The 23,655-nt window shown below is 49.4% G+C and overlaps 1 protein-coding gene and 1 long non-coding RNA gene across 2 annotated transcripts; one reads left to right on the top strand and one right to left on the bottom strand.

Moving 5' to 3' along the window:
* LOC114679002 (uncharacterized) lies at positions 1 to 20,958 on the top strand. Its single transcript, XR_013395080.1, has 3 exons — positions 1 to 148; positions 14,296 to 14,771; positions 19,530 to 20,958. It is a non-coding gene; the product is annotated as an uncharacterized LOC114679002 (long non-coding RNA).
* Positions 1,143 to 22,150, bottom strand: BTNL9 (butyrophilin like 9). The gene is made up of 11 exons (XM_028850025.2): positions 21,488 to 22,150; positions 16,414 to 16,545; positions 14,318 to 14,662; positions 12,246 to 12,527; positions 9,149 to 9,268; positions 8,938 to 8,970; positions 8,209 to 8,229; positions 6,996 to 7,016; positions 6,736 to 6,762; positions 4,350 to 4,376; positions 1,143 to 3,476 (listed from the first exon to the last, which is right to left on the bottom strand). Exons 2-11 carry the CDS (start codon positions 16,520 to 16,522, stop codon positions 2,851 to 2,853), a joined length of 1,611 nt encoding a protein of 536 aa, XP_028705858.2. The 5' UTR covers positions 16,523 to 16,545; positions 21,488 to 22,150; the 3' UTR covers positions 1,143 to 2,850.
* Positions 22,151 to 23,655: the final 1,505 nt, after the last annotated feature.

Below are 23,655 nucleotides of genomic sequence, written 5' to 3'. Positions count from 1 at the left end.
GAATACCTCAAAAGTGATGCCGTTTGTATTCTCCACTGCATTGTATCAGGAAGAATGTGATGTAAACTGTTTTCCCATCTGGCGATGTTAACTTCTGTCATTTGGCTAAGGTGGCGTCTGCCGGCCTCCTCCACTGTGAAGTTAATTGGTACGTGTTTTGTACTTACGAGTTAAGAAGTAATATTTTGAGACTCCTATTGTAGGGCAGAGCTTTCTCTTCTCTCCATGAATTTGTTTGTGTATGTATGTGTATCAGTGGGGAAATACTTATGGATTCCTATTTTATTCAGGGGTTCAAAATCCATACTGACGTCGAAATCCATTTGACTTGGCTCTTCTGTCCAATCTACTTTATTATTTTCTGTTGTAGGATATTGTAGGCTCTTCTTGTATTTTCCCTGCCCTAGCCTTGGACTCAACCATTTCTCCAAGGAGACTTCATTCCTTTTGCTGAAAATAGTACTAAAAACTAAGTTCTGGGACTTGGTGTGCCCATTGGTACTGGGGTGTTGTTGTTGCTAAGCCTTCAAACAAGACAGAGCTGGGAACGAGCTGCATGCACACACATCTATGTATCTGTCCACGTATGTGCGTGCATTCCATCTCTCTACATACAGTAAAGACCACGCGTTCACATTGATACCTCTCATCCCAGTCCACCTTAGACTTACTCTCACCCTCTGCTTTCCCCTTTCTGTATTTCCGTATTTCCCTTCACTGATACAGAAACCTGACTCTCAGCACACTTCGTGAATTTTTTTATTTGTACACCCTCCTCTGGTGTGTAACCAAACTCCTGGGCCTGTGGGGTGAAAGCTCATCCCCAGAGGTGTCCCTGCCCCATCCATTCCCATCCTGGTGCTGAAGGCCCTGGTAGAAATCTCAGTCCCCATGAAGAGGAAAAGAAAAGGAGAGGGAAAGAGGGAAGAAGGAGGAAAGACCAGTTAGAAAGCTTGGCTGCGACTAGTCTCCCTTCCTCATTCTCCTTCTCAAGCAAGATGGGCAAGGAAAGCTCTGCCTGGAATAAGGGGAAGGGGAGGAGAACATTACTCCTCTGAATTGTACCCTGAAACAATGCCCTAGGAGATCGTCCAGCAGTTTCATTATAGTTCCTTTCAAATGAATGATTTTGAAGATGAATATTTAAAAAAAAAACAGCTTCTTCCCCTTTATTACAGAACTGATACATATACATTATTGAAAGTTAAAAAATACAAAGAAGACATTTAGAAAATACAATTACCAACCATTTTCCCATCCAAAGGTAATCAATAAGCTTTTTGGTGTATCCTTCTCCCCGCCACCCAGCTCTTTCAGTTTGCAAAATTTCAAACCCACAGCAAAGCTGCATTGATAGTACAATGAATATCTGTCGACTAGTCACCTAGATTCACCAAGTGTTGTCATTTTGCTACATTTGACTTGTCTCTTTCTTTATATTAATATGTTTTATATTTTTCCACTTAGTCACTGGAAATTCAGTGGCAGACACTGTGGTAATTTATATCTAAAAAACTTCAGTATGTTTGCTGAGAACAAGAATATTCTCCTACATAGCCATAATACAAATGCCTCACTCTGAAAATGAAGCTGGGCACAGTGGCCCATGCCTGTACACCCAGCATTTGGGGAGGCCCAGGTGGGAGGATTGCTTGAGTGAGGAGTTTGAGACCAGCCTGGGTAACAAAGTGAGACCCCGTCTCCATAACAAATTTAAAATTAGCTGGGCATGGTGTTTTGTGCGGAGGTGGGAGGATCACTTGGGCCCAGGAGGTTGAGGCTGCACCCCGGCCTGGCCGACAGAGAGACTCTCTTGGGGGTAGGGGGTGTAGAACACTTCTCCAGTGATATCCTGTTTGTGTTTCATTTTCCCCAATTGTCAAACAAATGATGTCCTCGGTGCCATCATTGATGGTGTTAAATTTAATCACTTGGATGATCTGGTAGACGTCTCCATTGTAAAGTAAATTTCCATTTGTAAATTTCCCCTTTCAAATTTATAAGTAGTGTATAAGGTCACTGCTTTGAGACTGAAAATACCCTGTTCTCCAAAAGACTCTCACCAATAATTAGACTTCACCTCTAAAAGAAACCTTCCTGTTTCTTCTTTTTAAAAAGAAATTTGAGTATCAGCATGAACTCAAGGATTATGTTTTTATTCAGTGTGTTATCATCTCTCCTGTCATTATTCATCCTGATGTTCAAATTGTCCCACAATTGGTCAGTGAGGTCCCTTCAGCCTGGCTCCTCTACCCTTTTGCCATGTTGCCGTCACGTTTTGAGCGCTTATTTTACTTTACCACACACAATGCTCCAGGCTCACCTTGAAATTTTTGCCCCAGCCCCAGAAGCAGCTGTTTCTTCAACTTCATTTTAATGGGAAATGCTATTTAAAACTAGGATCTGAGCCTTACTTAGGTGAACTCGTTGCTTACGAAGTGTCATTGCGTCTGGACTTTTTTAGAGCTAGCAAACGTATACAAAAAAATATAAAACGATACAAATTAACTGATCGCTCTAATGCAGTCACCAAAGCTTTCTCCCGTCTTTCTTCCACGCTGGCTTCTTTCCCACCGCCCACCGCAGGCAACCCCGGCTCTCAGCGACGTGGATGTCTTTGTACTCATTCGCTCAGCCCCACAATCCGCATATGAGTTTTGGACGTGTCTCCTTTCCTTGAAGAAAATCGCATTACACATACGCATCTACGTAGGCAAAGGTCCCCCTCTTTGTCCCCCTGGCTGACATTTTGGCTGGTGCACCTGCTCACTTCAGCCGGAGCAGGAGAGCAAAGCGCGGGCCTGGGATCCGGGGAGCCTCCCGGGCCAGTCCTGCGGCCACGAGGGCGCCTCACCACCAGTCCGGCGCGGGGTCCGTGGGCTCGTAGGGCTGCAGCCACGTGTCACTGTCGTTCTCTTCGGGGACGCGCGTCCCTCTCACCCGCAGCGGGCAGATGGTCAGGGGATCCGGACGTTCGCCGCCGTCGTGGGCCCGGGGCCTGAAGTAGGCACACAGCGCGCCCGAGAAGGTGTCGTGGAAGGTGAAGATGTGGGAGCCGTCGGACACGTTGAAGAAGGACAGCTGTCCCGCCTCGCAGTCCAGGAAGACGCCCAGGCGCCGCGGAGGCACGCGCAGGGGGAGCGCCACGCGGTGCGGGGCCAGGACGAAGTACTCGCAGCCGTTCCACAGCCCCAGCACCCAGTAGCCGGTCGCCGGGCTCAGGCGCACGGGCCCCGCGCGCGGCACCGCGGCCAGGCAGGCGCCCAGGAACCAGCGGCTGCGGCGGCCCACGTGCACCTCCCAGTAGTGGCGGCCCGCGGAGAACCGCTCCAGGCTCAGCGCGCACGTCTGCTCCGAGAACCGCTGCGGGTCGCTCGGCGCGGGGCCTGGCGGCGCCCGGCGGGAAGACACGCTCTTGCCATCCTCGGACACTTCCAGGCTGGGGTGCGCGGAGGCCGCATCCAGAGTCACGTCCACTGCGCAGAGCCGCAGCGTTAGTGCGCGCCCAGGACGGTCTGGGCCGGTCCGTCTCCTCCCCGAGACGGACAAACCTCTAGTTTCTCTTGGTGCAATAATCAGTGAAATGAACCCCTTACTCCGACCCTCGCCCCTGCAAACCCCCTCCCCGGGACTGAAGTGACATGTTGTAAGTCCCTCCTGCGTGTTTGATAGTGACAAGGAATCCTGCCCTTGCTTGAACTCCATACCAGAGATAACAAGGAAGCAGGCTGGCGGGAAGGGAGCCACGTCCCGGTCAAGGGGAAGGACCTATGGGTGGGTTCTAGTTCCTGCTGGTGGCACCACCCCGTGTGACCTTGACATAATCAGGAGAGCACTGAGCGTCATTTTACAGAAGTTTTTGGATTTTTTTTTTTTTTTTTTACATCCAGTCCTTCAGAAAGTTTTAAAAAGGATTTTAAAAGGACCTTTGAGCTCATCTAGTGCAGTGCCCCACATTTCAACACCCCATCCCATCTGACAGATGGGAACCTAGGGGACCCCTTCTGTCAGAGGATCCGGGAGGTTCCTTATAAACTCTGCACTCTCGCCTGCAAATAGCCCCGAGCCAGATGGAAACAAACGTAGTGTAACCCCGAGGAGCGACGTGTTTGGGAGCTCACGTGTGCGTGTGTGTGTGCACGTGCGTGTGCATGCAACCACGCGTGTGTGCCTACACATGCAGGCATATGTGTCATGTGGCATGTTTGCAAGTGTGTGTGTGTCTGTGTGTGCAGGCCCCATACTCGGCTCCCAGAAAGCCCCAACCTCTAATCTCAGATCTCTCCACCTCCCTTCTGTTTAAGATCCAGCCAACCCAAAACACAAATCAGTTTCCTGGCTTCAGTTACCTGCATATTTTTGGGCTGCTCTCCACTCTGAAACCAAACAGAGAAGGAGAAAAAAAGGTCAGAAATCTCAGTCAGTAACTCTGGAACCTTAGCAAAGGCTCCAGATGCATGAGGGATGCATGCAGCGAGAATGAACCCATTCCCACCATGACAATGGGCTTGAATTCAGACTGGTCTTGGGGTTCACCATGTATTTTCCTGAGAAATTTTAGATCCAGTAGAGGCCTGTGTCATTGATACCAGAGCTACATGCAGGCTGAAATTCTGCTAAAAAAAGCAGGAGAATGGAGCATGTAAGTGAAGAGACTCTATAGGCAGCCTGGATGCCCTGAGACACAGACGTGGAGCCTCAGACTCTGACTGGCCAGGCTGTGCCCAGGGGGACCAGCTGAGCCTGACAGATCCCGAAGATGCCCTCCAGATGTTCTGTCTTTTCGTGACATGCCTCCATTCTTAATGTGAATCAATCTGAGTGGATTTCTGTTGTGTTTTATCTTGTTTTGTTTTGCAACAAAGATATCCCCAAGTCACAAAAGCAAAAGCAACACAAGACATTCTCAGAGTTCCAGATATTTACAGCAAGGCTTTGTTGCCCCAGTTTTGTGTCAGGATAACTGGTGAAGCCTTAAACACAATAGCTCTTGTGTGGAATATCTCAATTCTACAAAGATGTTGATTTTCCCTAAGTTTATCTGTAAGTTCAAAGCAATCCTATGTAAAACTCCTTTTTGGATTTTTTGGGGAGATTTATGAATTTATCCTAAAGTTTATATTTTAAAAAAGTTCATTCACTTTAAAAAAGGAATTGGAAATGGAGAAGGAAAACTTGTACTTCCAGATACTACAAAAGCCATAGCAGTAAAAACAATGATGTAATAGGTGGCCACTGGACAAACTCATATAGAGACAGGAATCCAATGTGCATCAAAGGTGGATCTCCACATCAGTGGCAACCCTGGAATGGTGGAGTAAATGGCGTTGGTAAGCCCAACCCACTATATGGAAAAAAATCACAGGATTCTCACCCAACACCTCATAAAATGGCAAATTTTAGATGGATTAAAGATGCAAATATAAAGATAGTAGAAAGGTTTTTGTAGTTACAGAAAGAAAAAGAACTAGAAGAAAGTGTAAGAGAATATCTTTGTGACCTAAATGTGAGGAAGGTTTTCTTCAATGAAACTTCAAAAACACAAACCATAAGGTAGGTAAAAAGGTGATGGATTACATTTTATCAAAATTAATAATTCCTTTTCAGTAAGGGGAACTATGGACACAGCTAATGGCAGATGGCACAACAGAAGAAGGAATTCACAATGTTTACCCACAAAGGATTAATCTCTCTCTCTCTCTCACACACACACACACACACACACACACACACACACACAGAGACATATAATATTCCTGTTAATAATAAAAGACAGCAATCCCAAAAGAAAAATGGGTCAATGATACCAACTGGCAGTTTTCAGTAGAGGAAGCTCCCGAACTAACTAGCATATATGGAGATGCTCAATATTCTCAGCATTCACAGGTGTGCAAACCTAAAGAACCATGAGCCATCACTTATCCCCATTGACTGGCAAACTTAGAAAGCTGGCTCACATGAGATGTGGGCACATGGAATGTCCCTGCATAGCTGGTGGCAGGATGATGACGCTGCCTTCAGGGTATCCCAGTATCCCCTTACCCCATGGGACACACCCACCATGGGCCAGCAATCCCCCTCCTAGTTATAGACCCCCAGAGAGATCTCCACACAGGGCCGTAAGGCAACGCGTTTGAGACTACGCATTCAGTGTTGTTGTGGAGTTAGAGGCAGCCTGGATACCTTCCCCAGGAGGGTGGCTGGCTAAAATGACACTCTGTGGTAAGGAGGAAAAACAGACTGAATACACATGAGTGGCAGCGATGGATATTAAAGCATGGTGAGCATGAGAAAAGCAAGGAACAGCACGGAACCATAAATGTCACTTACATGAACTAAGATGCATATGCATAAATCGATATTCACATTTTGCAAGAATATATACAAACTATATACATCAGACTATCTGTATTATGGGTGGATAGAGGAAGGTATACAGAGAAGTATTTACATGCACAGCAACACACTCATGCCAGAACCATGAGTCTGTCTTGGAGGATGGGCACCAGGAGTCAAGGTAACTCTGATATGTAACCAGGATTGCAACTAGTGGTTTGCAGCACACTTAGTCCTCAGGACGGAGTATAACCTCTACCCAGTGACATAGATTAACACATGCTGTGTGAGGCCGCGGAATGCAACCAGAATGAAGCCCGATAGGTTCATCAGGGTGAGTTGGACCGGGGTGCTCAGACATAAATGAGGAAGAGTCAGAGAGAGACGGATTCCACTCACCAGCCTGGCCTTCAGCCCGTCTCCAGTCTGAAGCAACCAAGGAAAAGCAGGAAATTAGCACATCAGGACCCCAAGCTTCCCCGCTCACACATCACATCTTGCACCCACCGCGTCTCCTCCCCTCCCCTCTCTCCCGCCACCCACACCACCAGCAGGGGTCCTGCCTGGGCATCATACCTGGTTGGGAGATGAGAAGATATATCGGGAGCCAGATGCAAAATGATGAATAAAGAGAAATAGTTCTAAGAGGGGTCACTTACCAAGCTCTTTCTGAAGCTTCTCTGCAGGCAGAACACACAAAGAAAACATCAGCCTGCAGATGGTGGAACCATCTTCCCAAGAGGCCACTGGGAAGAGCTTCCTCAGTCTTAAGCCATTGCTAATCATAGCCTCATTTTTTTTTTTTTTTTTTCCTGCAGCTTCATCTTTGCCCCTTCATTGCCCTCAAAAAGGAGTCCCACCTGCAGGACTCTTATGCCTCATCCTATCTTAGCTCAAAGGTAGAAATCTGCACAGGGCCTAGAAGGGGAACCAGATCTTAGTACTGACATGCCTCTTCCCAGGGTTCAGGTTGTTCATTCTGTCTGAAATCACAAGCTTCCTGGGGGCAGAGCTCCTACGTAAGTCCAGGCAATGAGCGCAGCCTATGTGAGCCTCAGGGTCACTTACTGGGTACATTATTTAAAGGACTGGAAGGACATCACACCCAATTATTTCCCCTGACCAAATACCAAGGACGCCAACATTTTGCTACTAAAAATGCATTCCTTTGATCTGTCCACCCAGTGTCAAGCTCTTTCAAAGGTAAATGCTTCTGGTAGAGGCATTCGTACTATAGTGTTATGACTTACAATTCATACTATAGTGTTAACGACTTATTAGGGCTATTTTTTTTTCATTCCCCTTGAAGGACTAGGTAGACGTCAAGACAAGCTTCCCCAACCTTACAGTTTCATCTGAATCGCACCCCAACCCCAAAACCACGATGGCCTTTTCCTCCATTCCCCCTCCCTTGGGTTCACTCTGTCTTCCTCTCTGCAGAGACACATTCCACAGTTTTACGTTTCTGAGTCCCTCTGGGGAGAAAAGTGAATCTGAGAAATTATTCCCATTTTGTGCAAATTAAAGGTGTCACCCTTCCTAGTGCCATTTGCATTAAAAAAAGAAGGATATTTTAGGAAGATGAACCAGAGACAGTAAACGTTTTATGACGGAATTTTAACTGAATTGTCTAATTTGCAGGGGAGGAGCTGGCAGGGTCTGTCCGGAGGGTCTCAGGCAGCTGGACAGTGGCAGGCAGCCACCCTTTCAGCCCCTTAGCAAGAGAAGAGGTGGAGGCTCACAGGGATGGTCTAGAATTAGACAGTTGCCAGCCGACTCTGTCCAAAGGGAGCCTCTCCTCCCACTGCAGAGGCACAGGGGTCCACCCCACTGGCTGACAGGCAGCACTGTGGCCCCGCACCCAGAACTTACCCAGCTCTGCAGTGAGTTTCCCTAGAGAGAGAGAGAGAAAAAAAAAAAAAAAAGAAGAAAGACTCTCAGGTTGGGGAATGAAGCAGACAGAACAGGTGGATGAACACTGAGGCCACACCTCCGATGTGGCACTTCCACCCCCGGTGGTCTGGGGGCCCAGGCTGGGCTGGACAGTGAGGCTCCAGGCAGGGGATGGGGAAGTGCCCATGCTTGGCTCCCCTTCTCCATAGGAAGGTGCTAGTGTGAAAATAGAGGTCGGAGCCTTCCAAATTTACTATGCCCAGGGGAAGCGTTAAGCCCTGGACACTGCCTCACATACCACGGCTATTTGTTTGCTCTGGTGCCTGACCGCTGCTTCCTGACCTCGTGCTGAGGTGTCACCCATCAGCCCGACTCCCTGAGCTTCATGAAAACCTGGACGCAATGACGCTGGCACCTCCGTACGGTAGAATGTTAAGCGAGCTCCGAGGGTGTAATCAACAGCAGCCAATCAACCCTGGCACCGTACGCTAACCTCTGCGTGGAAGATGCAACCGTTCAGCATCTCCGCTTTTGCCCGTATGAACAATCTTCCCTTTCCCCACTGAGGGCGCTGATCGCCGTTCCCGGGGGCCGCCCTGACACCTTGCGCTGGAACAAACCCTCGTCATGGGGTCCAGAGCCTTTGATTTACTGCACTGCGGGCGGGCACTTCGGGAGGTGGGTGCAGAGCGCCCGGTCCCCGCTCACCTTCTCTCTTCTCCGCCTCCTTCTTCAGCTTTTCTGAAGGGAAAACGGGAGGGGTGAGGCTGAGTGTGCGTTCCCGGCTCTTTCCAGGCCCCGTTCCCGCGCCGCGTCCTGGGAGGAGGCGCCCCCGTGGCCCGGGGTCTGGGACCGGACGCCCCTCCCAGCCCCACTGCCCCCAGCACAGCCCGCTGGGCGGGCGGCCCCGCGCCGGTACCTTGGCATCGCCGCCGCAGCCGGAGGAAGCCCAGCGCCAGCGCCGCGAGGACCGCCAGCAGCGCCGCCAGGGCCCCGACCAAAGCGCCCTTCCACGGAGGGGCTCCGGGAGAAAACACGCCTGGAAAACACCCCCCGGGGCGGTCTCGATTCAGGCGCCACTGAACACCCAGACGCAAGCCCGGCCTGCCCGCTGCGCGCCGGAAAACCTCCCGAGGGACCTTCGGCCGGCAGCCGCGGGTGAAACGCGCGTGGGGCAGCCGCGGGTGAAACGCGCGTGGAGGTGGGAGCCGAGCGCGATCCGCGGACGGGCCGGGGCGAGCTGCAGCGTGTGCGGGAGGGAACCGGCGCCCCAGCCCCGCTCGCGGCTTCTGCGGCCACGCGCTGCCCTCGCTCCGCTTCTTCCCACTCTTGCCCCACGCGGGAGGGTCCCGGGGCTTGGCAGGCGCTGGACGTCCAAGGAGCTCCCGCTCTGCGCCCGCGCTGTCTAGTCCACAGCTCGTCTCCTGCTTGTTTGCAGACATTCGGCTTCTACCTCGGTTCCTACCGCGCTTTTGGAAGCAGTGAGAACGAAACCACGCGCGCGTGGCCTGGCAGCTCCCACCTCCCTCCTGGCTCCCCAGGCGGGACCCGCCCCGAGGCCGGACCAGGCCGGGGGCAGCGCCCACAGCACCAGCCAGCGCAGAACACATTGGCCTTTCACAAACGCTGTGGCAGTTTAACAGAGTAACTTTCTGTGTCGTCTAATTATTAGAAAATGGTGCTTTGATCTCAGATCTTTAAAAAATATATATTTTTTATTGTAGTAAAATATACGGAACATTTCCCGTCTTAACCGTTTTTAAGTGTACAGTTCAGGGGCGTAATTGTATTCACCGTGTCGTGCAACCATCCCCACCGCCCATCTCCGGAAGTTTCTTCATCTTTCAAAACTGAACCTCTGTACTTATTAAACAGTAGTTCCTCTTCCACCCCCCAGCCCCTGGCGCCCTCCATATACTCTCTCCACCCCTGTGGACTTGACTTCTCCAGGTAATCCCACATCAGCGGAATCAGACAGCATTTGTTCTTTTGTGTCTGGCTTATAAGTGACATTAATGGGCTTTGGCTTTTAATTTTGTTTTTCTAGCAGTGCATTTTTATTGTATGGTACAAGAACACTGGGTCACAATGGATTGGTCCTCACAACAGACGGTGTGTGAAGCAATCGCCTGGGGTCAAGAGCACGGGCTCAGGGCCGACTGTCTCTCTGACCTGTGACCCTCCGCCTCGACCCTCTGGCTTCCTGGCTGTTTCCCTCTCAGGCCCCTGGCTTTGCCCTTCCCACCACCTTCCCAAAGGTATCCATGTGAATCATGCCCTCTGTAAAGGGGTCCGTGCATGCAAACATTTACCCATCTAAAAATTTGTATATAAACTTAAGTTTCATAATAAATATAAATAATATAAATTAAGATTTATATTAAAGGCTACAAAGAAAATATTGGGTTTTTCCTGGTGCAAAAAGAGAGACACTTTCCTCTTCCCCTCTCTTAGTTCATTTTCCTTAGAAAATGTATCAATTCTTTCTTTACAACCCAAGAATATTTTTCCTAAGGGCGGCGTATTTGAAATGCAAACATAAAAGGGAGAGCACTGCCATGGAGATCCCTGTCTCATGGGAGTTTAGCTTAGCTGCATGGCTCCAACTCGTAACTACAGGCTTGCCGTAGACATATCACATGCTTTGTTTTTCCTTTGGTTAAAGACAGTTGGCTCACACAGATGGCCATCCCAGTTCCCAGGAGATTTAGAACCGTGTGTGATAAGTGGTTTGCCAAGTCCTCCTACTTGCAGACAAGTTATCATTTATCTAGAGAACATGTATGCATTGGCTTGTATCTGACCGACTATATCAAAGGGTGAGATTTCTTTTCTGTTATAATAAAATAGCTATTGATTTGGACTCTGTGAAAAATGGCCCATAGATTGGGTTTGTCCTGAAAATGTAAAACAATTAGAACCATGAACTTGAAACCTTTTGGTGGCTGCCTCGTAATAAGACTTTAACCATGACCCTGCCTTCAGCTCGCTGCCTAAACACCCACTTCTCGGATGTGCCTTATCTGTAAGAGGGTAGACACACAGCTAGTCCTCTTAAGTATTACCAAATTCCCCTGTTCTGGGGCTTTCCAACTTTGAATTCCAGTAACATGGTACAAGAGAGCTTGCTTCTCCGTAGCTCCATCAACAGCCCGTGGAAGAGCTATTGAAATTTTGCATCTGACAGTTAAAAAAATTGCATTTAACATAGCTTTGATTTGCCTTTCTCTCACTAAGTGTAAGTCCCCACTACTTTTGGCCTGCTTCATTTTTCTCTACAGCACCTACCACCTTCTTTTTTTTTTTTTTTTTTTTTTTGAGACAGAGTCTCACTCTGTCGCCCAGATCTCGGCTCACTGCAACCTCTGCCCCTCAGGTTCAAGCGATTTTCCTGCTTCAGCCTCCCAAGTAGCTGGGATTACAGGCGCCTGCCACCACGCCCGGCTAATTTTTGTATTTTCAGTAGAGATGGGGTTTCACCATCTTGGCCAGGCTGGTCTTGAACTCCTGACCTCGTGATCCACCCACCTTGACCTCCCAAAGTGCTGGGATTATAGGTGTGAGCCACTGCGCTCGGCTGCACCTACCACCTTCTAACGTGATGTGACAGGATGCACTTCTTTTGCTTATTGTCTGTATTTCCCACTGGCATGGGGACCTGAGGGCAGGGACTGGGGTCACATTGCGGAAACTCAATAAATACTGTTTGGGAGATAGCATGACGAATCTATTGGCTCCCATGATGGCCTCTGATGAGTAGAGTTTTGGGTTTTAGTGTATGGCCTTAGGCACAGAAAGGTGGGCTCTCTGGGGCCTCCCTCATTGACTGTCTGGGGTCTCAGCAGTGTTCTTAGTGTGTTCCTAATATCCAGGTTACTGACTTTTCAGGTGTCAAGGCCAACACACCCTATACGCAGACAGGCGCAATACCATTGTGTCTTTATAGACTGCCTTTGGGCCAATGTGTATGTAGACGTGAGGACTAGGAAGACGGGTGTGAGCTGACAACCACTGACCTGCTATCTGGACCACGAACTCTTTCTTCTGGTTCAAGAGGAGATTCTGGATGGAGAGGGACACATTGCTGAAGGCTCCCTCTCGGACAACCACAGATGTTTCCAGACTGAACAGGCCCTGGGCATCCCAGACGATGGCTTCAAACTCTGGAGACAGGCACTGTCCCTGGTGGTCTCTCCACTGAGCCTTAGGCTTGGGGTACCAGCCACTGGATCTCAGCCTCAGTTGAATGCCTCCTTCCTTGAAGCCCTCAAGGGAGAGGTGAGGGTCTGAGCCCAGCCCTGGTGGAGGCAGGAAGAGTGGGAAAGATCAGGGTCCTTCCGAGAAATCACGTATAAAGTTCATGCCACTGTTCACCATTTGTAGTCACCATAAAGCATCATGAAGTGTGGCTGCTATTAAGACATGTGTGGGCTTGCAGCTCCCCACCCATGGACTGGAAATGACAGTCTAAATTAGTGGTAGCATGTGGGGACAGTGATACCCCTGAGGGACATTTGGAAATGCTGGAAATGACTCTAAATCAGTGGTAGCATGTGGGGACAATAATACCCCTCAGGGACATTTGGAAATGTGAAGGGGGTCATTGGGTGGGGAAGGGCTCCTGGCATTTAATCATATCAGGTAAGGGCCCGTTTCCTAGAATGAAGAATAGCACCACCCTAAATTCTAATACATTCGAGTTGTGACTCTTCTCTTTTTCTTGAATCCCTCCAGAGCTCCAGTGCCTGCGTCATACACACTCCTTTATCTCTCCATCCTTGTGGAACTAGCATTATATTTTGAGTATGCAAAACATTAATGTGGTTTAAATGCCAATGCTGTATAGAAATGTATATCAGGAAAAAAACTCCATCCTTTCCGTGTCATCACACCTCACCCTAGGTAACCAATTTCATTAATTTCTTGTTTATCCTTCCTATGTTCCTTTTGGCAATGTTTCTCCTCCTTTCTTACGCATGCAAGTATGTATTATTGAACCTTGCATTTTAGTTTTCTCTCTTAACAATACTAGAAATCACTCTGCATCCATTCAGAGACCACCTTATCATTGTTTCAGATGCATAATACATAATGTAGATTACTCCATTGGGTGGATAGAGCATACTCAGCTTTCATACTTGGACATTTAGGTGGTTTCCACTATTTTGCAATTGTTTTTAAAAAGCTTTACAAAGATTAAACTCATACATACGCTTTTTCATATTGGAGGTGTCGGAGGTGGCGTAAGTTCCTGGAGGTGGGATTGCTGTGTCAGAGGGTAGACACACAGCTAGTCCTCTTAAGTATTACCAAATTCCCCTGTCCTGGAGCTTTCCAACCTTGAATTCCACTAACATGGTACAAGAGAGCTTGCTTCTCCATAGCTCCATCAACAGCACGTGGAAGAGCTTTTGAAATTTTGTTAGTCTGACAGTTAAAAATAAATTGCATTTTGACGTAGCTTTGATTTGCCTTTCTCTCCCTATGAGTAACTTTGTTACTCATAATGTATTATATATAACATATAACATTTTAATATTTTATATATTTATAAATTTTATAATTTATAAATATATAATATATAATATGATATATTATATATAAATAAATACATGATATATTATATATATATATTTTTTGAGACACAGTTGTCGCCCAGGCTGGAGTGCAGTGGCAAGTGAAGCTCACTGCCCCCAGATCCTTCCACCTCACCCCCCTGAGTAGCTGGGACTACAGGCATGCACCACCACACCTGGCTAAGAGATGGGGTCTCCCTTTGTTGCCCGGGCTGGTCTCGAACTCTGGGGCTCGAGTGACCTGCTTGCCTCGGTCTCCCAAAGTGTTGGGATTAAGCCTGAGCTTAAGGCTTGAGCCACTGTGCCCAGCCTTTTCATATGTTTAAGGGCTGTTTGTGTATGTTTTGGTGAACTGTTTGTTTTGTTTGTTCATTTGAGAATGGACCTATCCATCAGCTTTTATGTTTTGTAAACATTACCAACATTCTTCCATTCTCTGTGACTCTACCTCTACTCGGGCAAAGCACTTGCATCTCCCTCTCCCCTGCAGGGCGTTAGGTCAGTCCACGCACCTGCTACCTCCAGTTCCCAGAGAGCTTCGCCAGAGAAGTTGTTGGAGAGGAAGCGGCAGCCATATGTGCCCTCGTCGGAGGGGACGATGCTGTGAAGCTGCAGGATCACACTGCCGTAGGCGATGTAGTCCTTGACCAACTTGGTCCTGTTCCGGAACGCCTCCATCTGTCTGCCAGGGAGCTCCTGCTGCTCCTGGTACAGGTGCACCACGTCTGAGGTGTGGCTCCGGAACCAGCGGATCTCCATGTGCTGGGCATCCAGCTGTGGCCATAGGTGGCACGGGAACTCCACCTCCTCCCCGACGAGGGCCAGGACGGGATACTCGGGGCCTAGCACCTTGACCTCTAGGATGACAAGTCAGAACAGGCAAAAGCAACCCTCATCCAATTAAAAAAAAGTTATCACACCCCTTTATAACTGAGGAATCTACAGCAAGCCATGCAAACAAGAAAGGTAAGATCCTCTGCAGGACAACTGGCCCCGATCCTTGAACAAGTAATTTTTACGAAAAAACGTGAGTGCACAATTAAACACACAGGTGACATCACAACCAGATTTGTGGTGCTGAGCTGGTAACTGGTTTCATCCAACCAGGTACAAATGTTATTTTGGGGACAATTATGTAAATATGACCAAAGCATGAAGTGAAATGGAATCTTTGATCAAAAAAGCAAGTTTCAAAATAATCTGTACAACATTATCTTAAGTAAAAAACATATATATTTGCATAAATGTGCAGAGAAAAATATCTGAAAGGAGACACCAAATTGCTGATGATGGTAATTTCTGCATGATGAGAATATATATTTTCTTATTTTTGCTTGCCTGATTTTCTGAGTTTAAAAAATAATTCACATGTACAGGTTCTACAAAGGGTATCAAAAATCATCTACGAGGGTTCCCTGCTCCACAGGTTTTCTTATCAAAAGGTCAACCAAATCCTTCTGTTGAGACTTATTTGTTGGGCTCTTTCATTTGATCACCCTCCTCTTTGAAGGCTTCTTCATGGGGCCTCTCTGCTCCCTCTGGTCTGGTCTGTTGTCTGCAGTTCCCATGAGAGTTGCTGCTCCTGCGCTGGTCTTCCGCATGCACGGATCCCTGCCGCCCCACAGGCACTCACTCTTCTCTCTGGCCTCTGTACCTCTCCTCTCCTTTCTTTCCAAGTTCAGCTGAAAGCATCCCGAAGCTCTCCCGTCATGGACCCCCCTGTCCTGCACTTGGCCCACAGGAAATGGAGGGACCTTGCTTTGTTCACACTATTTGAGGCTCCTCATTTGGCGGCTGGGTGAATATCCAATACCCTTCCGACAAGTTTCCCTCTCCAGGTTCTCTCCGGCTGTCCCTCCACACACCGATGTCTGGCTGTTTCCCTGGGCACACCCTGCCTCAGCTTATCCCCTACCTGTCATCTTCCTGGAGAATGTGCATCCTGCAAGCCTCTGCTCAAACTATATTCCCTCTCTATGGCTCTCCTCAGCTTTCCGGGAACAAATCATTACTGTTAGCTGTGCTCCCAAAGTCTCTCTCTCTCTCTCTCTCTCTCTCTCTCTCTCTCTTTCTCTCAGCCATGGTCACATAAATGGACAGCCATTTATGCCACATCCACACCCCTCCCTTGACTACAGACTGCTGAAGACCTGGGCTATGCCGCGGTCACCCCAGTATTCCTGGTTTCCAGCCCAGGAAATTAGGAAATCACCTTTGAATTATTAGTTGACACCCTCTGTTGGCTACATCGTTCATGAGAGAAGCTTTGCAAGGGGTAAAGTTAAAAACGTGTATCAATGGGCTCAGCACAAACACAGGCCGATGAGTTTCCTGGCACCCTCTTGCTCGGCTCCCTGCTGTGCCCGTGGATTTCGGAGTGCTGGGAAGTGTGCAAGGGCGGTGGGAGCTGGAGAGATAGTGGAGGAGCACTGCAGGCTGGATAATGCCCAGGGGTGGTGTTTCTTTAACAACCAGGATTGAAGTCCTTTTTGTATTTTAGCATCTGGCATGCCCTGGTACTGTTCTAAGATCTTATCCCTGGGGAGCACCTGGCAGGAGGGGTGGCGTTCATGTCCTGGCTGGCTGGGCTACAGATCACACACAATACCTGAGTTCAGCTCCCCGGGCTGAAGGAGGAGGAGGTGCATGAGGAAGACTAGACTTCTGGTCAGAGATGCCTGCTTCAAGGAGTCCAGGGAGACTGGGAAATCCACCATCTCTCTTCAGCAGTGGGGGCCACCTGGAGAGGGACAAAGGGATGCTGGAGCGACGTGCAGAGGTGGGGGGAGCTGGAACTCACTCCATCAGACCCGAAGTCAGTTGTGACCTCAGTTATTTTTGTCTTGCTCTCAAATTCCTGACAAGCCTCAGTGCTTGACTTCTTTAGCTGGATGTGAGAGCTGCTTCTAATTTTTCCAGGGGACACTGTTAATGGCATCCCCGGCCTTGCTCAGGTTCACAGAGCTGCAAGGGGACAAGGCTGAAGGGTCCCAGAGGAAGCAGCTTCTGTGCTGCTTATTGTTTAGAGCCAGGAACAGAGTCACACAATGTGTAGGGGCTCAGTGCCCCCCCACTTTTCTGGGCTTAGTGACTTTGCTCGAACAAAGGGCAGTCTCTGAAGATCTCAGATGCATTTTCGTTCTCCCTGCCTCACCGCCACCAACCCAACCTTCGACCCACTTCCCTTTGGTCCGGAACATTGGGTCCACAAAACACAGGAACAAACCCAGAGTTCTGCTCTCTCGGAAGTGGAGTGCATGCGGGTGGCTGCCTGCCAGCCCCAACGACATCCTGGGACACTTTCCTCCAGGCCTGGGACCTTGAGTTGTGCCTTCAGGAGGCCAGCTGGTAACTGTCTCTGTCGAGAGCATCTTCGGGGCCACAGTGATGGAGTCATCCCATCTAGCCACCCCTTCCTCATCTGTGACCCAGGAGGCCCAGACCCAGCCCAGACAAGGGCTGCCCCCTCACTCCTGATGCTCTGCTCCCTTGGGCGCCACTAATGACTCAAGCCCAGCGAGTGTGTTGCAGTCAGTGAGTCTGGAGACACACAAAACTCTCCATATTTCTCTTGCATTTAGTTGTGCAAGATTTTAGGCAGATTTTTAATTGGCTGGACCTAAATCTCTGCCTGAACCATGGAAGAGACCAGTGCCCACTCCCACGGGTTGCTGGGAGCTCTTGAAATCAAAGTCAGCACCCCCCTTCCCCTCTGCCTTGCAAACGTCCACACTGTCTTCGTCCTGGGACTGCACCCCTTGTCTTTCACTGCATCACAGTGCCCTTGCTGGGGAAGGCTGCGGTGGGCTCCTCTGTCCAGCCCTCTCTGTCTCCCCGTCTGCCCCCACGGCTTGGCTTTTCTTCTGAGACCTTGGCATGGCAGGTGTTTCTGGTGTCCTGTGGCCGCAGGACACGGGCCACGCTGTCAGCAACGCCACCAGCAGGTGTGAAGGATGGACTCTCAAAGCTGCTGGCCGTGCAGTGGCCGAAGGATCAGAGGGGTGTGCAGGGTGAGTTAATGAGGTGGTGGAGGCTTCCCAGGGACCCTTAGGCTGAGAGGGACCCGGGTAGGCAGGAATACAAGGGAAGAGGGGTGGCCCGTGAGGCTCATGGGCTGATGGCCCTGTCTCCTAGAGCTGAAATTGAGGGGACAAACAGAGGACAGTTTGGGACAGCTCCAGGTGTGTTTCAAGAAGGTCTCAAGGACAGGAGGTCCCCTGGATCGGGGCCATGTTGACAGCTCTCAGTTATTGGAATCCGATTCACACAATGACATGGGAGAGGCCTTGGGCAGGGTCCAGGCTCTGGCTGGACAGTCCGGACTCTCACCCTCTGCGGCTACTGGTGGAAGCGTCTCTGTGAGAGGTGGGGAAGCTGCAAGGAAGGGTTCTAGCAAAGGGGTCTACACTGGTTGTGCACCTTCTCACCCTCTCTTCTGTTGCCTTCTCTTTTCCTGTATGCTTCAGTCTTTTCTTCTGGATTCTAGACACAGGTTAGAGCCCCATGACAGCAAAGCCAGGAGGGGCATGTCAGTGTCCAACTAGTGCCTTCCAAAACCAAGCGGGGCTCAGAGTGTGTTTGTGCATCCATCTGGGTGGGCTGGGTTCTGGGGAATTAGTCGAGGTTGTGTTAGGTTGTGACACAGGTCCCCTCATAAGGTGGTAATGGGGCGCGAGACAGGTCCCACAGCTGGCCTCCTCGCAGAAGGAACACTCGTTCTAATTGCCTGGGCTGGGGGCAGGCTGCCACCTCCCGGGGACAGGGGATTGGGGCAGGATGTTCCAGAACCGTGGGAGTGCTAGAGGGACCTCCGTTCTCTGTTGTGAGACACCCGTGTGATTTCCATCATGGATGCCTCAGAGGAGGAGGATTGTAGACACACACACACACACACACACACACACACACACACACACACACACGGGCTCACAGTAATAAAAACAAACATGCACTGGGTACTTCCTATCAGGCACTTATCTATACCTCAAGTATTATTAGTATTTGTATTATTATTATTACTAATAGGTCCAAATTATAGCTGAGGAAACGGAGGCCCGGAAGCTGAGTGACTTGCTCCGGCCCACAGTGGGTGAGTGGTGGAGGGGGTTCCACCCCCCCTGTCCAGTTCCAGAGCCTCGCTCTGCGCCTCTCGAATTCAGATTCCTCACCAGCTGTGTCGTGTGTCTGGGTACACCCTTCAGTCACTCCTGTGACCCAAAACATGACGTCTGAGGAACCAGCTGGCCACAGACCAAACACTCACCCTAACCTGCCATCACACAGAGGCACTGAAGCAGCGACCGGCTCCCAGGGTGCCAGCCACAAAACCAGCCACCAACCAACCAACCAACTAATGAATAAAAACTTTAAAATCCCACTGCCAGATAAAACAACTTAAAACTAGGGTCTCCCTAAGACTTTGTCAAGAGCATCTTCTCAGCCAGGAGGGACATGTACCTGGTCCCTTGGCTCCCAACACTCAAGGGTATCATCTTGAAAGCCTTTAGTCAGAGACAGATGGTCTGGCAAGTTCCTGAAGGAAAAAATCAGCGACTACTGAACAGCACCCTCCTCCCCGTCTGCGGCCGCGAGTCCGCCCTTTCTGACCTCACTCTCCAGTTAAGGATCGAGGGTGTTCAATCCGTAGTTGAAGTTCAAGTCCCCTCCTTGAAGGAAACACTTTCCACTCTCTGCTATTTTGATTACAGTGTAAATTGATTTCAGGTTCTGTTCCTGGTGAGGTTTTGCCTGGGGAAGGAGTAAGCGACTGGACACATCGGATATTTGGGGAAGATTGAAACTCGGTGTGCGTGAGGACCGCCAAGGGATCCTCCAGCTGCAGCTGAGCTCTGCTGGCGCGCACCTGCTCCTCCTCCTCCCAGGAGCCTCGGGCTGCTCCCTCCGGAAGGCACAGGGAGAAATAAGTGTCCTGGGAAATGTCACCGCCTGCACCCAGCAAAAGCCCATTTCTTTCTTCTCCTTCTCTTTTTATTTTTTTCTTCTTGCTCTCTCACTGCCCCCAGCCCACCCCATTCCTGTTCTCTCCTCCTGCACCTGCAATTCCTAAACAACTCCGACGTTATTTTGATTTCCAGTCCCTCAGTCTTGAGTCTGTCTTTAAAGATGAGTAGTTTTTGCTTTGCTACTGTTATTTTTTTAGATAATTTATTGTTAAATGAAGAATTTTAAAGCAAAATGCAGTGGGACAGATGTCAAAGGCAAGTTGAAAACATAATTTCTGTCGAGTACTATTCTGGATTTCCTAAGATTAGGCACAAGAAAAGCGTCGAATGAAAGGTACTTACTCAAGCTAAGTCTTTTTAAAAGGTCTGTGTTTGAAAGGAAAACAGCTTTTCACTAAAAATATAAATCATTCTTATTACATGAAAACCATAATTTAAGAGACTGAGAAAAAAGCTTTTTGATTCACAAATAAGCGGCATCTCCCTAATACACTTAGGAATGTTTGTTTTTAACCAGTGACTCTTAAAAATCACTGCTTCCACCTGACAAACCCCTGCGAATCACTATGGATTGATGTCCTCCGATCCACCCTGAAGTGTCCCATTTTTCTCTACACACATCCTTTTCTGCAACTTTCAGCAAAGCAAGATTGGAGAAAAAGAGCATTAGAAGGAACCTCAGCTGATTCCCTAGTGAACAACTTAACAAAATAAAACCTGCTTTTCCGTTTGCATTACACATTCACAATCTCTCACTCTTACTATACTGGTGTATTTCAGATTCTGTCCACACATATAATTATTTGCCTGAACTTAACACTGTCTTCCTGACAAAAAGGTAAATCTCCCAAGGACATCTCCGAACCTGGCAGTGTCCAAAGGCCACGTCCTCCCACAGAACTGCCTTGCCTGCTGTGCAACTGTTGGTGTTGCCCTGAGCGGTCCCAGGGTCTCCATGGGGCGGAGCAAAACCTTGGGGATTTCCCTAACATAATTTTAAGACTACGTTTAACACTTACGTGACCACATTATGAAACCCAGCAGGAAAATCCATTTTTGTTAATAAATGCCATGTCACTTGCTCTCCCAAACACAGGAGGCATTTTTTGCCCTGCATGTGTGTGAGGCGACTATGGGGTCCCAGAGCGGAAAACTTCTCTAGTAATAAAGTATAGAAATTATCCCTGAAAGTATAGTCTTTGCTTTGCTACTTCTGTAAGCTGTGGAACTGGTGAATTTTGCCTGTCTCCTATCCTCCACTCCCCCAGCTGCAAGTCCCCAGGTGTCAGTGGGGCCTTGGTCCTCTCCCACTGGCCTCCCTGGCACCCCTGCAATGCCCTTGCCCCCGGCAGACCCCAGCCAGTGCCCACTGCCTGCACTGGTTCGATTTCAACAGGTCCACAGGAGGATTTCCACCCTCTTAGTCTCTACGGAAGATGGACTGCCCCAAGAAGGGAACTGCCATGAGGCTTGAAATCCTTTTCATCTGGTGAGGGGCAATGGGATGTATCAGGATCCTGCCTCCTGAGATGGGGCCTACCTAAACGGGCGCCAACATCTCCTCTTGGCCACACTCGGAACATCCCATGCTGCAGCCAAGCTCGTATAATAAAATGCTGCCACTAATTGTACGTCCTCCCAAAGCCTCCCACCTTCATTTTCTGATTGCCGTTTCTGAAAAGTGGAGGTGTAGGCAGCTGTTGAGAATGAGCCACTTACCTGTCAGGTAGCAGCAAAAGGTCTGCAATGGCAGATGAGTCCCGGTGATCTCACCTCCTCTGCAAAGGGTGATGATCGCTGTGAAGTGTCTTGGTCCTAGATGCTAAGATTCCGTAGACGTGGACTGGCAGCTGAGCTCCAGAGGCCAGGACATGTGTGAGAATTATTTATCCATCTTCCTCCCAGAGATATATGCTGTTTGCTCTGCCCTTTGCTATGAAAACCAAGGTGGATAGAACAAAACAAGGAAGTCGTCACATCCTGTCTCTGAGAAAAATCTTGAATTCTCATGTAATATCTCTCCAGGGTCACAGAAGGAGGGGAAAGGTATCTGAGAGCTTTGTAGAGAGTGACGGCTGCAGAGGCTCAAAGTGGGGAGAAAAGGCCCCAGCTGGGTGCAGCGTCTTTGTGCTGGTGAAGCTGGGACTCCTGGGAGGCAGGGGGGCAGTCTCCGAACGTGAAAGAGAGTCGACTGCAATCTCCACTAACTAAGCATGAGGAAGGGGCTGACGCCCAGTTTTTAACCCACCATAACCTTCTCCTCAGGGCGAGGTCAGTAAGGAGTAACTCCTGGGGGCATTGCTGTTAGTGCAGCCTGCAAAACCTGTTCGCGTGCAGCTTGGAAATGCAGGGGGTGCTGGACTGGGATTTCTCTAGTGGAGCAGAGCTCAAGAAAGAAGCAGCAAGCACTACCCCACCCCAGCCCACCCCATCTTACTGTAGGCCATGGTGCGACTTGGGCATAAGTGGACTGAGGCACTAGCCACCCAGCTGCAGCCCACATTGACATCCCCTCCAGGGAACGGGCCAGAGCTGAGGCACGAGCCGCTCAAACACATGCAATATTGTGGTAAACTGAGGACCAGAGAGACGGATGTGAAAATCAGGAGGATTGTTTATTTTAGGTACACACCGGCTCGGTGGACTCACGTCCAAAAAGCTGAGCCCTAAACAAAGACAGGGTGGGGTGTTTGTAAGTGGACTTACGATAAACAAAACAAAAGCAGTTAATCATATGATAGGTCACATAATCTATAGCACAGCATAACTTGTGGCCTTGCATAGCCGGTGGCCTTGTAGCTGCATTGAAAGAAAAACAAGAACTGACTAAATACAGACATTCGTAAAACACGATCACGCTGAAGAAGCCTGAGGAAAGAGTAACAGTAAAAGAATTTGCCTTTCTTTCTTTTTCCTTTACCCTTGCTCTGGAAGTGGGGCGGGGGGTGTCTGGAGCCCATTCCTTTGGCCTTGGTTTTCTGGACAGCATTATCTTATCTGTCCTTGAAGTGAGCTTGCTAGGCAGAGGAAAACTTGTTTTCTTTTTAACCCTTGCCTTGCCTGTTACTTTTCTTGGAGTAAATGAATGCATATGTATTTTAAATTTTTCTGCCCCAGCAGGACACCGCAGGGACTCCCAGAAGGGCCTATGTTTGGAGAGGGGCCTGTGCGGGTGGCAGGGCTCTATATGGGAGGGAGACAGGAGCCAACGAGCTACAGGCATGGACCTGGAGGTGACTGTCCGTGCTCAGACAGGCTGGCGAGACTGGGCACCCAGGCTTATTAATGTGGAAAGATGTCCCTAGGACAGCAAAGGGGCTGAACAGTGAGCTCAAACAGTGGGTGCAGTTCCCCGGGCCTGGGGAGACAGAGGAGGGCTCAGGGACAAGGTATACTGAAAATGGATGCTGCATAAACAGTAGGATCAGGGAAGCAATGGGGCAGCCCGGGAGGACAGACATTCTTCGTGGAGGGAGGTGATTAGCACGTGGGAGGTAGGAAAAGGCTCGGGGCTGGCCAGGCCAGTGTGTGGCTCACTAGTGGAAGGGAAGGCTGAACAGAAATGGATGGGACCACATTGCAGAGGCCCTTGCATGCCACACAGGGGAGTGAAAGAGAAGGGAAATTGCACTTGTAGAGAGGGGCTGCTCAAAAACGAGAACATGGCCTAAGCTTTTCATTGCCCTTAGGTTGGGTTCCTCCATGCTGCCTGGGGAAAGGTGAGATTGTCACATCAGAAATGCAAAGAGAGAGAGAAATGGGCAGAGTCCACTTCTGTGACTCCTAGACACAGCCCTGGTGGGATGCGGAAGGGGGACACCACCTGCCACCACCGCCTGCATATCAGGTGCCTCATGCAGCAGGAAACTTGTAGACAGCAGCTGCGC

This window comes from Macaca mulatta, chromosome 6 (genome assembly GCF_049350105.2).
Source record: "Macaca mulatta isolate MMU2019108-1 chromosome 6, T2T-MMU8v2.0, whole genome shotgun sequence".
Lineage (NCBI taxonomy): Eukaryota > Metazoa > Chordata > Mammalia > Primates > Cercopithecidae > Macaca > Macaca mulatta.
This window is presented reverse-complemented; position numbering and strand designations above follow the sequence as displayed.